Source organism: Salvelinus fontinalis, chromosome 35, assembly GCF_029448725.1.
Source record: "Salvelinus fontinalis isolate EN_2023a chromosome 35, ASM2944872v1, whole genome shotgun sequence".
Taxonomy (NCBI): domain Eukaryota; kingdom Metazoa; phylum Chordata; class Actinopteri; order Salmoniformes; family Salmonidae; genus Salvelinus; species Salvelinus fontinalis.
Window position 1 is genome coordinate 32,322,120 of NC_074699.1, and position 14,073 is coordinate 32,336,192.

The 14,073-nt window shown below is 43.3% G+C and overlaps 1 protein-coding gene across 2 annotated transcripts in view; it reads right to left on the minus strand.

Annotated features, from left to right (window-relative positions):
- Nucleotides 1–14,073, minus strand: part of tcf25 (transcription factor 25 (basic helix-loop-helix)) — a 34,552-nt gene that overhangs the window by 18,455 nt on the left and 2,024 nt on the right. For both annotated transcript variants that reach the window (XM_055899990.1, XM_055899989.1), the window contains exons 7-14: nucleotides 7,424–7,554; nucleotides 6,867–6,966; nucleotides 5,301–5,394; nucleotides 5,078–5,170; nucleotides 1,575–1,680; nucleotides 1,303–1,462; nucleotides 1,061–1,148; nucleotides 726–884 (exon numbers count right to left, since the gene is read on the minus strand). In XM_055899990.1, coding sequence (XP_055755965.1) covers nucleotides 726–884; nucleotides 1,061–1,148; nucleotides 1,303–1,462; nucleotides 1,575–1,680; nucleotides 5,078–5,170; nucleotides 5,301–5,394; nucleotides 6,867–6,966; nucleotides 7,424–7,554 — 931 coding nt within the window. The remainder of the gene's footprint in view (nucleotides 1–725; nucleotides 885–1,060; nucleotides 1,149–1,302; nucleotides 1,463–1,574; nucleotides 1,681–5,077; nucleotides 5,171–5,300; nucleotides 5,395–6,866; nucleotides 6,967–7,423; nucleotides 7,555–14,073) is intronic.

Sequence of the window (14,073 nt, forward strand, 5' to 3'; positions counted from 1 at the left end):
TAGAGTTTTATATTTCAGCAGGACAATTACACAAATTGTAATGCCGTATTTGTAATGCCAAAGACACACCAGAATGGCTTTCCAAGAGGTGTTGAGTGTTCCTGAATGGTCCAGTCTCAGTCCTAATTTGAATCTGCTTGAAAATCAGAGACAAGGTTTGAATATTGCTGTCCATCAATGACTTCCAACCAAATTTACTGAGCTTGAGCAAATTTGGGGGGAAAAACAATGGATATATGTTGCCCTAACATCTGTGCAAAGTTGGTAGATTCCTATTACAAATGTTTTTTCAGCTGTAATGGCTACCAAATGTGCTTCCACCAAGTATTGACCCTGGGGTGTGAAGACATATGCAATCCAGACATCTTATTTTTATTTTATTAATTTGGAAAATGTTCTATAATTTTTCTTTCACATTGGAAATGTAGAGTAGGTTGTGAACAATGGTAGAAAAACTATGTCATCTATTTTTGTATTTCATTTTAAGGCTGCAAAATGTGTAAACTGTGCAAGGGGTAAGTAGACCTTCACTAGGCACGGAATGTTGGAGGTGAACTAGCCTGGAATCTACACTGAACATTGCTCCACTGAATCAATGAATATTACTTCTTGAACAGAAATACTCAGTGTTACTTTGAGGATAGAGGTGAATGGGGTAATGAGGAACAGTTTGGGCGGTTGGAAAGGTAATAATGCCAGTGGTCTAGAGTCCAAGGGGCTCTTACTTGTTTTGGCAGTCCTCCACCAGAGGGTCTTTAGTGTCGACTCGTCGTAACACCTCCCTAACACACTCCTCCAGCCACAACAGGACCCCTCCCTCCCTCCACAGGGTATGTGTCCGCCCCACATACAGAGACACCAGTTCAGCCAGGGCAGGAGACTGCCTAGAAAGAGGGAAAGAGATGGGAGGAAGGAACAATTCAATTTGTCACTCTAATACAATTTCATGCCAATAAATGATGATTCAATTCCATTAGGCTGACTGACACAGAAGATGTGCATAAAGGGAAGACATGACAGACAGGGAGACATGATGCCTCAGTTGAAGCAGATGTTTTACCCCAACTGGCTTCTGGGTCCAAAGAAGTCATGTGACGATACAGCAGCGTCTGGCTGCACTGTGCACAGGTCCAACAGAGGCATCAACACTGGGGAACACACAAACAAACAGATATCAGGCATAGGTCTCTTTTCTCTGTGTGTGTGTGTATGTGTGTGTGTTCTATATAAGCATCCATGGTGGAACACATTCTGACGGCTGTCCCTCTCAGGCCTGTGTGTGTGTGTGTGTGTGACTTTAACCTCCAGGGAACATGATGAGAGCGTTCTGCAGCAGCAGGTCAGCCTTGTCTTTGAGCCTTTCCCTCTCCTCTGACTCAGTCTGATCCTCCTGACTCAGGTGGAAGTGGCTCAGAGCCACAGAGAAGGCAAAGTTTGGCAACTGGGACAGGTTCCTGTGCACCTAGGAAACACACACACAGGAATCAGACAATACACACACCACACACAGAAATCACACACACACTGGTATGAGGTCACACACAGGGAAAATCTTGGGCACACACTCGTCTCACCTCCCAATCCTGGTATAGCCGGAGGAGGAAGTTGTACTCTCGTGAGCGCAGGGAGAGGAAGTCAATGAGCAGTAGCATACAAAGAGGATCGCTGTCGGGGTCCAGACTAGGAGAGAAAGGAGATGACGGAATAAAACACACAACAGCTCCTCTTCTTCAATGAATACTTCATTCCGTTTCGCCTGCAGAACTAAGACCACATAACTACTATATAAATAAACATTACAGAAATAAAATAAATGGTTTCTTTATTAACAGCGGACCCATGACAACCCGTGACCAGAATCTGTGCCATTGCTGGAAACACTCAATATCCTGGGGATCCTAAATACAGTGACACTATACATCATGGAAATGGAGGCACTGTGCTTTTACTGGTATTTCAAGCTTTATCCACTAGTGTTTCTGCAGGTAGAAAATCCTAGGAAATGTTATTTAAGTGACACGGTCTCTAATCAATCAATGTCTGGTTGTGCGTGTGATATTATTATTTACTATAATTTGGCATGGAATACTATTTGTAGATCAGTGATTCTACACCTTATTTAGCTCAAGCTGATCCTCTCCAACAGACTTGGAAGTTGTAGCTAAAAATTGGTAAATTGGGGGAAGTTAAAGGGGAGATTAAATTAAACCAACAATTTGAAATACATTGTATGTAATTCCGGGGGTAGCCCCAACAGATTCAAACCCGAATCCAGCGACTATAAAATCAACACCTGTTGGCTTGACAGTCACTGGATCTGCGTTTGAGTCCCAGTCGGGGCTACCCTCCAAATTCACTACATTGGTGTCAGAAGTGGGATGGTGCCCATGAGGCCATCCGAGTGGCATGTACTCGCGAGGGAGTTGGTAAAGCTTGGGGACACACTCTCCCGAAGGAAGGGGGTAGTGAAGCGACAATAACCCAACACCTAGCGAGCTCATCAAGAGGTTCGGGGTTTGGACCTCTTGGGAGTAACAGGTGAAGGGGTTGGCTTGGCAGGTGCTGGACCCGGGTTCGAGTCCCAGTCAGATATTGATTGGAGACAGCTTGTGTCAATTAAATATAATTTCCTAAGATTTTCTACCTCCATCAACACTATTGGATAACACTGTAAATACCGGTAAAAGCACAGTGCCTCCATTTCTGCAACAAAAAGCAGGGCCCTATATGTGGTATATGACAGAGCTGCTGCGGGCCGCAGGGCTGTTCATCTGGTATTCCTATCAGTCATCTACTTAAGCAGAGATAAGGTCCTCCTGATCATAACACAGCAGGCCTGAGAGGGACAGCCGTCACAACGTGTTCCACCGTGGATGCTTATACAGAGCAGACACACACCACCGTGAGGGGAGGAAGCCAGCGTTTGACGGAAATCAGAGATATGCACTGAGTATACAAAACAGTAGAAACACCTTACTAATATTGAGTTGCACCCACTTTTGCTGAAAGTGTTCCACAGGGATGCTGGCCCATGTTGACTCCAATGCTTCCCACAGTTTTGTCAAGTTGGCTAGATGTCATTTGGGTGTTGGACCATTCTTGATACACATAGGAAACTGTTGAGCGTGAAAAACCCAACACATAGGAAACGGTTGAGCGCGAAAAATCCAGCAGCGTTGCAGTTCTTGACACTCAAACAGGTGTGCCTGGCACCTACTACGATACCCCATTCAAAGGCACTTAAATCTTTTGTCTTGCCCATTCATCCTCTGAACGGCACACACACAAGTCATGTCTCAATTGTCTCAAGGCTTAAAAAACATTCTTTAACCTGTCTACTCCCCTTCAATAAATGACATCAATAAGGGGTCATAGCTTTCACCTGGATTCACCTGGTCAGTCTGTGTCATGGAAAGAGCAGGTGTTCATAATGTTTTGTACACCATGACCACCACATCCTAGATAAGATAAAGGCTAAAGGCCTAAGACACAGGGATGAATGTGTAATAATAGTGTGTGGCCTGTCCCATGGGTGTTGTTCTGTCATACTGCTTAGACAGGTTTAATGACCAGTAATGGAATGCAGCCACCCTGGTCCATTTAGAAGAGTCATTCCTGGGTACGATATGGACATCTGACTCATGTTTTAAGTTTGTTTAGTTGATGTGAAGTGTGATGAGACCTTTATTATTATAATATGAGGAATCTTTTTAAGAGGAAATCTTAGATAACAATTGGGATCGGGCACAGATTAGCACAGCGCAGCCTTTGTGCCATTTAATAAACTACAAATATCACATAATTAATATATTTAATTTAATTGATTGAACAATCTGTTATATATATATATATAACATACATACACACTACACGACCAAAGGTATGTGGACACCTGCTTGTCGAACATCCCATTCCAAAATCATGGGAATTAATATGGAGTTGGTCCACCCTTTACTGTTATAACAGCCTCTACTCTAAGAAGGCTTTCCACTAGGATGTTGGAACATTGCTGCGGGGACTTGCTTCCATTCAGCCACAAGAGCATTTGTAAGATTGTACACTGATGTTGGGCATTAGGCCTGGCTCGCAGTCAGCGTTCCAATTCATCCCAAAGGTGTTCGATGGAGTTGAGGTCAAGGCTTTGTGCAGGTCAGTCAAGTTCTTCCACACCGATCTCGACAAACCATTTACGTATGGACCTCACTTTGTGCACAGGGGTATTGTCATGCTGAAACAGGAAAGGGAACCATGAAAAACAACCCCAGACCATTATTCCTCCCCCCCCCAAAATTTACAGTTGGCACTATGCATTTGTGCAGGTAGCGTTCTCCTGGCATCCGCCAAACCCAGATTTGTCTGTCGGACTGCCAGATGGTAAAGCATGATTCATCACTCCGGAGAACGCATTTCCACTGCTCCATAGTCCAATGGCAGGAGCTTTACTCCACTCCAGCCGACGCTTGGCATTGCACATGGTGATCTAGGCTTGTGTGCGGCTGCTCTGCTATGGAAACCCATAGCAGCTTCAGCGGGCCTGTTCTGTGAGCTTGTGTGGCCTACCACGTTGAGTCTGAGCCGTTGTTGCCCCTAGACGTTTCCACTTCACAAGAACAGGACTTACAGTTGACCGGGGCCACTCTAGCAGGGCAGAAATTTTATAAACTGACTTGTTGGAAAGGTGGCATCCTATGACAGTGTCATGTTGAAGTCACTGAGCTCTTCAGTAAGGCCATTCTACTGTCAATGTTTGTCTATGGAGATTGCATGGCGGTGTGCTCGGTTTTATACACCTGTTGCAACATGCAACAATTTCAAAGATTTTACTGAGTTGCAGATCATATAAGGAAATCAGTCAATTGAAATAAATGTATTAGGCCCTAATCTACATACATAAAAAAATTATAATAATTAAATGCCCACACTTTTTGTCTTTATCTGCACTATTTGTCTTTCTTGTGCGAATAAATAAAAAACAGTCCGTCGCTGTACTTCTGTCCATTATGCGATTCATACCCTCTACCCCGTACACCTGGGGTGCACACTGTGCGCACACATACACACACAGTCTCCCATGTACCTCAGGATGAGTCTGCAGTACTCCAGGGCTGTCCGGGGGCATCCCCTCCTCTCCAGGAACATCATGTGCTTATAAACAGCCAAGTAGAATGCCCTGCAGAGAGGATAAATATACAGACATTATAAACCATGTAAAATGATAAATTCATTGGAAATTTAAGAGAAAGGCCCTTGCATAACAGCGTTTGTGGATTGACCTGTATAGCAGAGATGTATTATCTAACCTGTTTTCTGGTCGCAGGTAGTCCAGTCTGCTGGTTCCTGACGTCAGGCTGCACACAGGGTGGAATGCACACTCAAAGCTGTACAGGGCACGCTCTGAAACACACACACACACACACACACAGTCATTTATCAAAGACAAGTGAAAATATATAACTTTAGCCAGCACTATCTGGCTGCTAAACAGTCTCAGTGTTTCTCAATTGGTAGATCACAATACCCTCCTCCAGGCTTCTTCCACCTGTCTGTGTTTGTCTTTTGTAAAAACATAAATGTCTCCCTCTGCTGGAAGGCATGAAAACAGCTTTAAGTGAAACCACTCACTTTCTCCCTTGCAAGTTCAAGTGTCAACTACTACATCAACAAGACTAGCTACCTAGAGGTAGCAGCATTTCTCATTGGTCAAAACACTGGTAGGATCCCAATGTACTAAGCCCTTGCAAACTAAGATTATACAACTGTATAAAAAAAAATCCAGAGCTGTTGTAATGAGTTGATATGAGTAGGACCTCTTTAGCATGATCAGGAGCAGCTGACAGGATGAGAGGGGCTACGCCCACAAGAATCTTGACATGCACTTTCAGTGACTATATCTGAACAATCAGTGGGTTGTTTGAATGTATTGTGTACAGTGCAAACACGTGGCTAGATAACTATAAAATAATACATATTTTGATGGGTTCAATTCAGTTACTTGTGGTTGAAAATGTACTTTCACCTTGGAGGTCAGAGAGAAGTCACTGTAAATGGAAGCTGCTTTTGCTTGCCCTCTGTATTGATGTGATTTAGCCCTGACCAAAGCGTGATCTGCTCAAATCTTAACTGTATTTATCAACTCATTTATAGATGATGATAGCAGGCAAGTAGCGACAGGCTTGGAGTAACAGTACGGTAGCATTTCCTGCCTAAATGCATTACCTGAGGAATCTGAAATACGCTACTTTGCATGCTGGCCCCTTGTTCTTTTTTTCCAATTTAGAGTCTTTCAGAGAATAAACATGCTGTGGATACAGCTGACTCAATTTAACTATTAAACCTTCTCTGGATCAATTGCATAAGGCAGAGGTTCTTAAGCTTTTTCAGCTCGAGACCCAAATGAGAAATTTAGTGTCCTCGAACCACCCAAATTAAGAAGAAATAGTGTGTGAATAAATGTTTTACTCCTAACTCGCGACCCACCACTCACATGCTCAGGGCCTACGTCAGTTTCCAAACCATAGTTGAAGAAACCCTGGCATCAGGTAATATATGACATACTAGAGCAGTGTGTGGTATAGGTATTGTGTATCCACTAACCTATTAAACATGTACTGCCCAGAGTACACCGATGTTTATCAAGAATAATGTTGCATAAACTTATTCCAACTATTTATCTGGGACCTAGATTAAATTGTATATGGGTCCAAGGAAACATACCAAAGGGGTCTCATGACACATTTACAAACCTTGAGCAAGAGGATACAGCAGAGAGGATCCCCAACTAACCAATCAGAGCTTTGAGTTGACCCTCCTTGCCAACCAGAGCAAAGGCAGGAGTCCCACTCACCAATCAGGTCCCTCACACTCACCGATTAGGTCCCTGGCCATTTCCTGGTCCTCCTGTATGCGGCAGACATCAGAGAGCTGCAGCAGGGAGTCAATGTGGTAGGGGTTCATCTGTAGCAGGGCCTGGAGAGAGGGGGGGGGGGGGGGGGGGGGGGGAGACAGGGGGAGGGCAGGGGGACAGGTGGAGAGTGAGGAACATGGGGGAGGGATGGGGGAGACAGGGAGAGGGTAGGGGAGATGGGGGAGAAGGGGAGGTTGGGATGGACAGGGGCATGGTGGGGGAGGGTGGGGGTGACAGAAGAAGGGTAGGGGGGACAGGTGGGGAAGACAGGGAGATGGGTGGGGGAGTTATGGAGGGGACAGGGGGGAGGATCATCGTTTGTCTAAACATTAGAAACTATGTATGTCCTCAACCTGAAATTTCAACTGAGTTTACCTCTAGTTTCTCATGCCGTGACCTAGAATCTTAGTCAGGATTTATCTAGAATCTAAATTCATGCATATCAGTTGTCCTAGATATTTGAGACACGCATCACGGCTTTGCTGATCAATCGCCCTGAGACCGCGGGTGTAGCCTTACCACAATGTTGTTGGGATCCATGGACTCAACTGAGTCCAGGAACTTGAACTGAATCTGCTGGTAGTCTCGGCTGTGCTCGAAGGTGAAGTACTGTAGACCATCCCTGGACTCCAGTAGGGTCATTGAGATACCTGAGGGAGGAAATATTACAGACAGTATTATTCTATGTGAGTTACATGCAATGACGTATATAAACCCTGGATTGCTGATGCTATGTATTGCCCATTCAGAGGCTAAGTTTCTTCAACTGGGTCCTGGACTTCCTGAAAGGCCGCCCCCAGGTGGTGAAGGTAGGAAACAACACCTCCACTTTGCTAATCCTCAACACTGAGGCCCCACAAGGGTGCGTGCTCAGCCCCCTCCTGTACTCCCTGTTCACCCATGACTGCGTGGCCATGCACGCCTCCAACTCAATCATCAAGTTTGCGGACGACACAACAGTAGTAGGCTTGATTACCAACAATGACGAGACAGCCTACAGGGAGGAGGTGAGGGCTCTGGGAGTGTGGTGCCAGGAAAATAACCCCTCACTCAACATCAACAAAACAAAAGCAGCTGATCATGGACTTCAGGAAACAGCAGAGGGAGCACCCCCCTATCCACAGACAGGACCGCAGTGCTAAAGGTGGAAAGCTTCAAGTTCCTCGGCATACACATCACTGACAAACTGAAATGGTCCACCCACACAGACTGTGTGGTGAAGAAGGCACAACAGCACCTCTTCAACCTCAGGAGGGTGAAGAAATTTGGCTTGGCACCTAAAACTTTTACAGATGCACAATTGAGAGCATCCCGTCGGGCTGTATCACCGCCTGCTACGGCAACTACACCGCCTGCAACCTCAGGGCTCTCCAGAGGGTGGTGCGGTCTGCCCAACGCATCACCAGGGGAAAACTGCCTGCCCTCCAGGACACCTACAGCACACAATGTCACAGGAAGGCTAAAAAGATCATCAAGGACAACAACCACCTGAGCCACGGCCAGTTCACCCCGCTATCATCCAGAAGGCGAGATAAGTACAGGTGCATCAAAGCTAGGACCGAGAGACTGAAAAACAGCTTCAATCTCAAGGCCATCAGACTGTTAAATAACCATCACTAGCACATTAGAGGCTGCTGCCTATATACATAGACTTGAAATCACTGGCCACTTTAATAATGTTTACATATTTTGCATTATTCATCTCATATGTATATACTGTATTCTATTGTATCTTAGTCTATGCCGCTCTGACATTTATATATTCTTAATTACATTCCTTTAATTTGTTTGTATTGTTGTGAAATTGTTATATATTACTTGTTAGATATTATTACACTGTTGGAGCTAGAAACACAAGCATTTCGCTACACCTGCAATAACATCTGCTAAACATGTGTATGTGACCAATAAAATGTGATTTGAAGCCACCAGTCGGCCATATTGGCCTTCCCTAGTAGGAGCAGTCCTCCACAGAAATGAATGGAATTCTACAGTATTTCAATTAAAAGGACAAAATGACATGTATTTAAAGATTTTGTTGTTGTAGTGGAGACAGTAACATTAGCACCCAAAAAAAAATGCTTTAAGGAAAATGTTACATATTTTTTCATTTTTATGTTTAGCTCACATAATACAACTTAAAAGTATGCATTAAAGTGTCTGTATTAGGATAAATCAGAAACGAATATAGACAATAATAAATGCATTTCTATAGCTTCCAAAATCCAAAATTTTTACAATTGAGGAGGAGTACCAAGATGGCTGCGCGGTGGCTTCAATACAGCGCCCCATCAGTCATCCAGGATTTATACACATTATTGGTTAAATGTGTGTACAGTTGCAGTATGTTGAAATTGCATCAATTTGATATAGATGTGCATGTGGAATAAAGATAATGATAAGGCAATTCGATATAGATATACTGTGCATTCGGAAAGTATTCAGACCCCTTGACTTTTTCCATATTTTGTTACATTACAGCCTTATTCTTAAACGGATTAAATAGTTTATTCCCCTCATCAATCTACACACAATACCCCATAATGACAAAGCAAAAACAGGTTTTTAGAAATATCACATTTACATAAGTATTCAGACCCTTTACTCAGTATTTTGTTGAAGCACCTTTGGCAGCGATTACAGCCGAGTCTTCTAGGTTATGATGCTACAAGCTTGGCACACCTGTATTTAGGGAGTTTCTCCCATTCTTCTCTGCAGATCCTCTCAAGCTCTGTCAAGTTGGATGGGGAGCGTCGCTGCACAGCTAATTTCAGGTCTCTCCAGAGATGTTCGATTGGGTTCAAGTCCAGGCTCTGGCTGGGCCACTCAAGGACATTCAGAGACTTGCTCCGAAGCCACTCCTGTGTTGTCTTGGCTGTGTGCTTATGGTTGTTGTCCTGTTGGAAGGTGAACCTTCACCCTAGTCGGAGGTCCTGAGCGCTCTGGAGCAGGTTTCATCAAGAATCTCTCTGTACTTTGCTCCGTTCATCTTTCCGGTGACTAGCCTTCTAGTCCCTGCCACTGAAAAACATCCCCAGATCATGATGCTGCCACCAGAATGCTTCACCATATGAATAGTGCCAGGTTTCCTCCAGACATGACACTTGGCATTCAGGCCAATCTTGGTTTCATCAGACCAGAGAATCTTGTTTCTCATGGACTGAGAGTCTTTAGGTGGCTTTTGGCAAACTCCAAGTGGGCTGTCATGTAATTCCATTTGGCCACTCTACCATAAAGGCCTGATTGTTGAAATGTTTTGGTACCCTTCCCCAGATCTGTGCCTCGACTCTACGGACAATTCCTTCAACCTCATGGCTTGGTTTTTGCTCTGACATGCACTGTAAACTGTGGGACCTTATATAGACAGGTGTGTGCCTTTCCAAAACATGTCCAATCAATTGAATTTACAACAGGTGGACTCCAATCATGTTGTAGAAACATCTCAAGGATTATCGATGGAAACACGATGCACCTGAGCTCTATTTCGAGTCTCAGAGCAAAGGGTCTGAATACTTATGTGAATAAGGTATTTCTGTTTTTTAAAATTTTCAATACATTTCAAAAAATCTGTTTTCGCTTTGTCATTATGGTGTATTGTGTGTAGATTGACGAGAAAAAGGTTGTAACGTAACAAAATGTGGAAAAAGTCAAGGGGTTGGAATACTTTCCGAATGCACTGTAGATATTTAAGTGGAATAAAAATTGCAATCTGTCCCACTCATTCTATGCCCAAGTACAGTATAGCACCCTAGAATTTGAATGAACACACTTTGGGCTAAGGAGAAGTGGATTCAGAGGGAAGCATTTCATGGTGACACAGCAGTCATGGTGTACCACATACAAGCTAAGGCATTGAGACTACTCAAAAAGTGAGAGGTAAAATAAAATTACCCATCTATATTTTGGGAGGGAAATGATATTTCCCAGACCAAATCTCCAGTCAGGTGATTGTATAAGCTTTGAGTTTGGGGGAGTTTTAACACCCTGAGGAGTAGCTAACACTGACATAACAGAGACTCTGATTCTTCTCCAACCTCAGCTCTGGGTTAAACAGCCCAGTATCCCACAACACCAGGGGCACTATGGACCCAAACATCAATTGAGTCTTTCCCAAACATCAATATCTTTGAGCCAGAGGGCTAGGCAGCATTTGATTAACGATATGTGGTGATTGGACTGTTTTTTAACAAGACGTCATATGGCAACATTTAAGAACACAGCCTTTAGTGTGATCCTACCCAGAAAAGCTGTCTATGTCAACAAGGCTTCAGGCTGCCCACTGCTGTTAACATGCACTTTTTTCTGCTGCTACTCTTGATTGGTTACATGCTACCCAAACTGAACCAGGATTCTTAGAGTCCGATGAGAATTCCAAATGTGATAATGGAGAAACACTGTTGCCTTGTTGCTCAACACAGAGGCGCCAGCCCGGGGAGACGGGTGTTAAATTTAGCATAATTGATTAAATCTTAATAAATAGAAACTGGCCATTCAAAATGTATTTCAGAAAACTGGAGCTACAGTATAGTGGAGTCTGGAGCTATAGCGTGGCTGGCCCTTAAATGTACACTACATAGAGCTAATTTCAAAAACATGCCTGTCAATCACTCCTGGCTCAAAGTAGAGGAGAGACTGGCTGCATCACTACTTGTCTTTGTGAGAGGTATTGACGTGTTGAAAGCACCAAACTGTCTGTTCAACAGCTAACACAGCTCAGACACCCATATATACCCTACAAGACATGCCACCAGGGGTCTCTTCACAGTCCCTAAGGCAGGGGTCTCCAACCCTGTTCCTGGAGAGCTACCCTCCTGTAGGTTTTCATTCCAACTCCAGTTGTAAATAAGCTGGTTCAGTTTACCAACCAGCTAATTATTAGAATCAGGTGTGCTAGATTAAGGTTGGAGTGAAAACCTGCAAGACGTTAGCTCTCCAGGAACAGGGTTGTAGAGTCCTGCCTTAAGTTCAGAACAGAGGTTGGGAAACGCACAGTACTTCATAGAGCCAAGACTACATTGAACTCTCTCACATCAGGTAACCCGAACTAGCAGTAAAATCAGATTTCAAAAACATAAAACAACACCTCACAGCACAACATGGACTGCGAAGAGACACACACACATTGTAATATTGTATTGTTGTACATTTTAATGGTAGAGTAGTGTGAATGTGTACAGTACACAATGTCTGTTGTGATGTATTGAATTATTTATGATGCAGACTATTGTTCTGATGTGTTGTTTTGTAGGGTTGTTCAGTATCCAGATTTTCATACCGTTTCTCTAACATATCGGGATATACGGTATTACCCAAAATGCAGATAAGGGACGCTATTTCAAATAATAATGAATATAAATAAATATTTTGATGTATTTACACACATAACCATTTAGTCAACATGGATCTTGATCCAGGAGGGGATTGAATGTCTCTGCTGTAACCAAGAAGCTTGACATCTAGCAAGAAAGTTAGCAAACCAAATGCATTATTGAAGCCCTGAGCTGGATATAATTTACTGACACATCATAGATTTCTTATAGTTATACTTAAATTATATTTATCAGCAGTGGAGTAGTACGTACCCTTACGAGGCAGGGGTGCCCTTAACCCAAAAAAGTATAACTTTTTTTTTGTATTATTCATTTCTGAATGGTATTGAAAATCATACCGTCTGTATTTTGAAATATAACGTTTATACTGTACACCGGGCTTACTTTTCTGTTTCTGTTTGGACCCCAGGAAGAGTAGCGGCTGCCTTGGCAGCAGCTAACGGGGATCCTGCCATGCCTCTCGATTGTTCGCTTGAACTTAATTTATGCCATCATAGTTACAGTACATTAGTGTATGAGGTAGGGCTGACCCCATTTAGTCAACTGGTCGACCGAGATTTCTTTAGTTGAGCAGAAGCAAAAATAATATAACAGTCATGCTGTACAAGACACCTGTCCAATTTGCACCTGTCTGAGTGGACTGATCCATTGTGGAGGCCGTGGGGATGGCATAGTCCTTCACTCTAAGACATGCTACTGAGATTGTATTTGGTTATATTATGTAAGAATAATGGTGCAACAAAAATAAATATAAAAAAATATTTTTTTATCACAAATGTTCTTTCTCCTGCGTTGGATAGTGGTCGCTGTCCGCGGTTCTGAAACACATCAGTGTGCTGTTGAATTGGCGCCTTTTCCTAGACCATGTTGCTAATAACAAAGCCGGCATATTGGTGTTGATAACAATGCGACAGAGGCAGCAGCAGAGTTAGGAGACAAGAAAACAGCCCTTGCCTTAATTGACTAAGTGAGGAGAGAGGAAACCCCCACTTAATTAGGTCTATAATCAATAGCCTAACTGTTAAACGTGCCTGGCTTTATAAATCATCCGTATATATCTACAGAAATAATACAGTTCCTGCTTCTGTTGCCTGTTTGAGTGTTTGTGTTACGGTGTTTGTCTATCATAATCACATCAATAAATTGGTTATAACAAACTCTGAACACCGTAAGACAAACACCGTAAGACAAACACTCAAACAGGCAACAGAAGCAGGAACTGTCTTATTTCTGTAGATATATATGGATGATGATATGCTACAGGTCAGGCCCTATTGGTCACGTGCATACGAAGCATACATGTGTCATGTAGAGATAGAAAGGGTTGAGGGAATAGAGAATGTTTTTCCTAAACAAATTAGGGATTTCTGTCACATAACTTTTCAGTCAGAAATGGCTTCAGCAACACACTGTTGATGTGTGTCTTTTGTGTGTCTTAAATATTTCATGAAACAGTTGGCTTAAAGCATCAGACAAGCTCAGTGCATATAGTTGATTTGATTAAAACACATAGGATGTGTCTATAATATATATATATATATTTTTACCTTTATTTAACTAGGCAAGTCAGTTAAGAACAAATTCTTATTTACAATGACGGCCTACACCAGCCAAACCCGGACGACGCTGGGACAATTGTGCGCCGCCCTATTGCACTCCCAATCAAGGCCGGTTGTGATACAGCCTGGATTTGAACCGGGGTGTCTGTAGTGACGCCTCTAGGACTGAGATGCAGTGCCTTAGACCGCTGCGCACTCGGGAGCCCAAAATATATGGAAAAATGCACGTTTTCACATTTCGACCAATCGATTTGCCGAAAGAACAGACGACTCTTGGTCG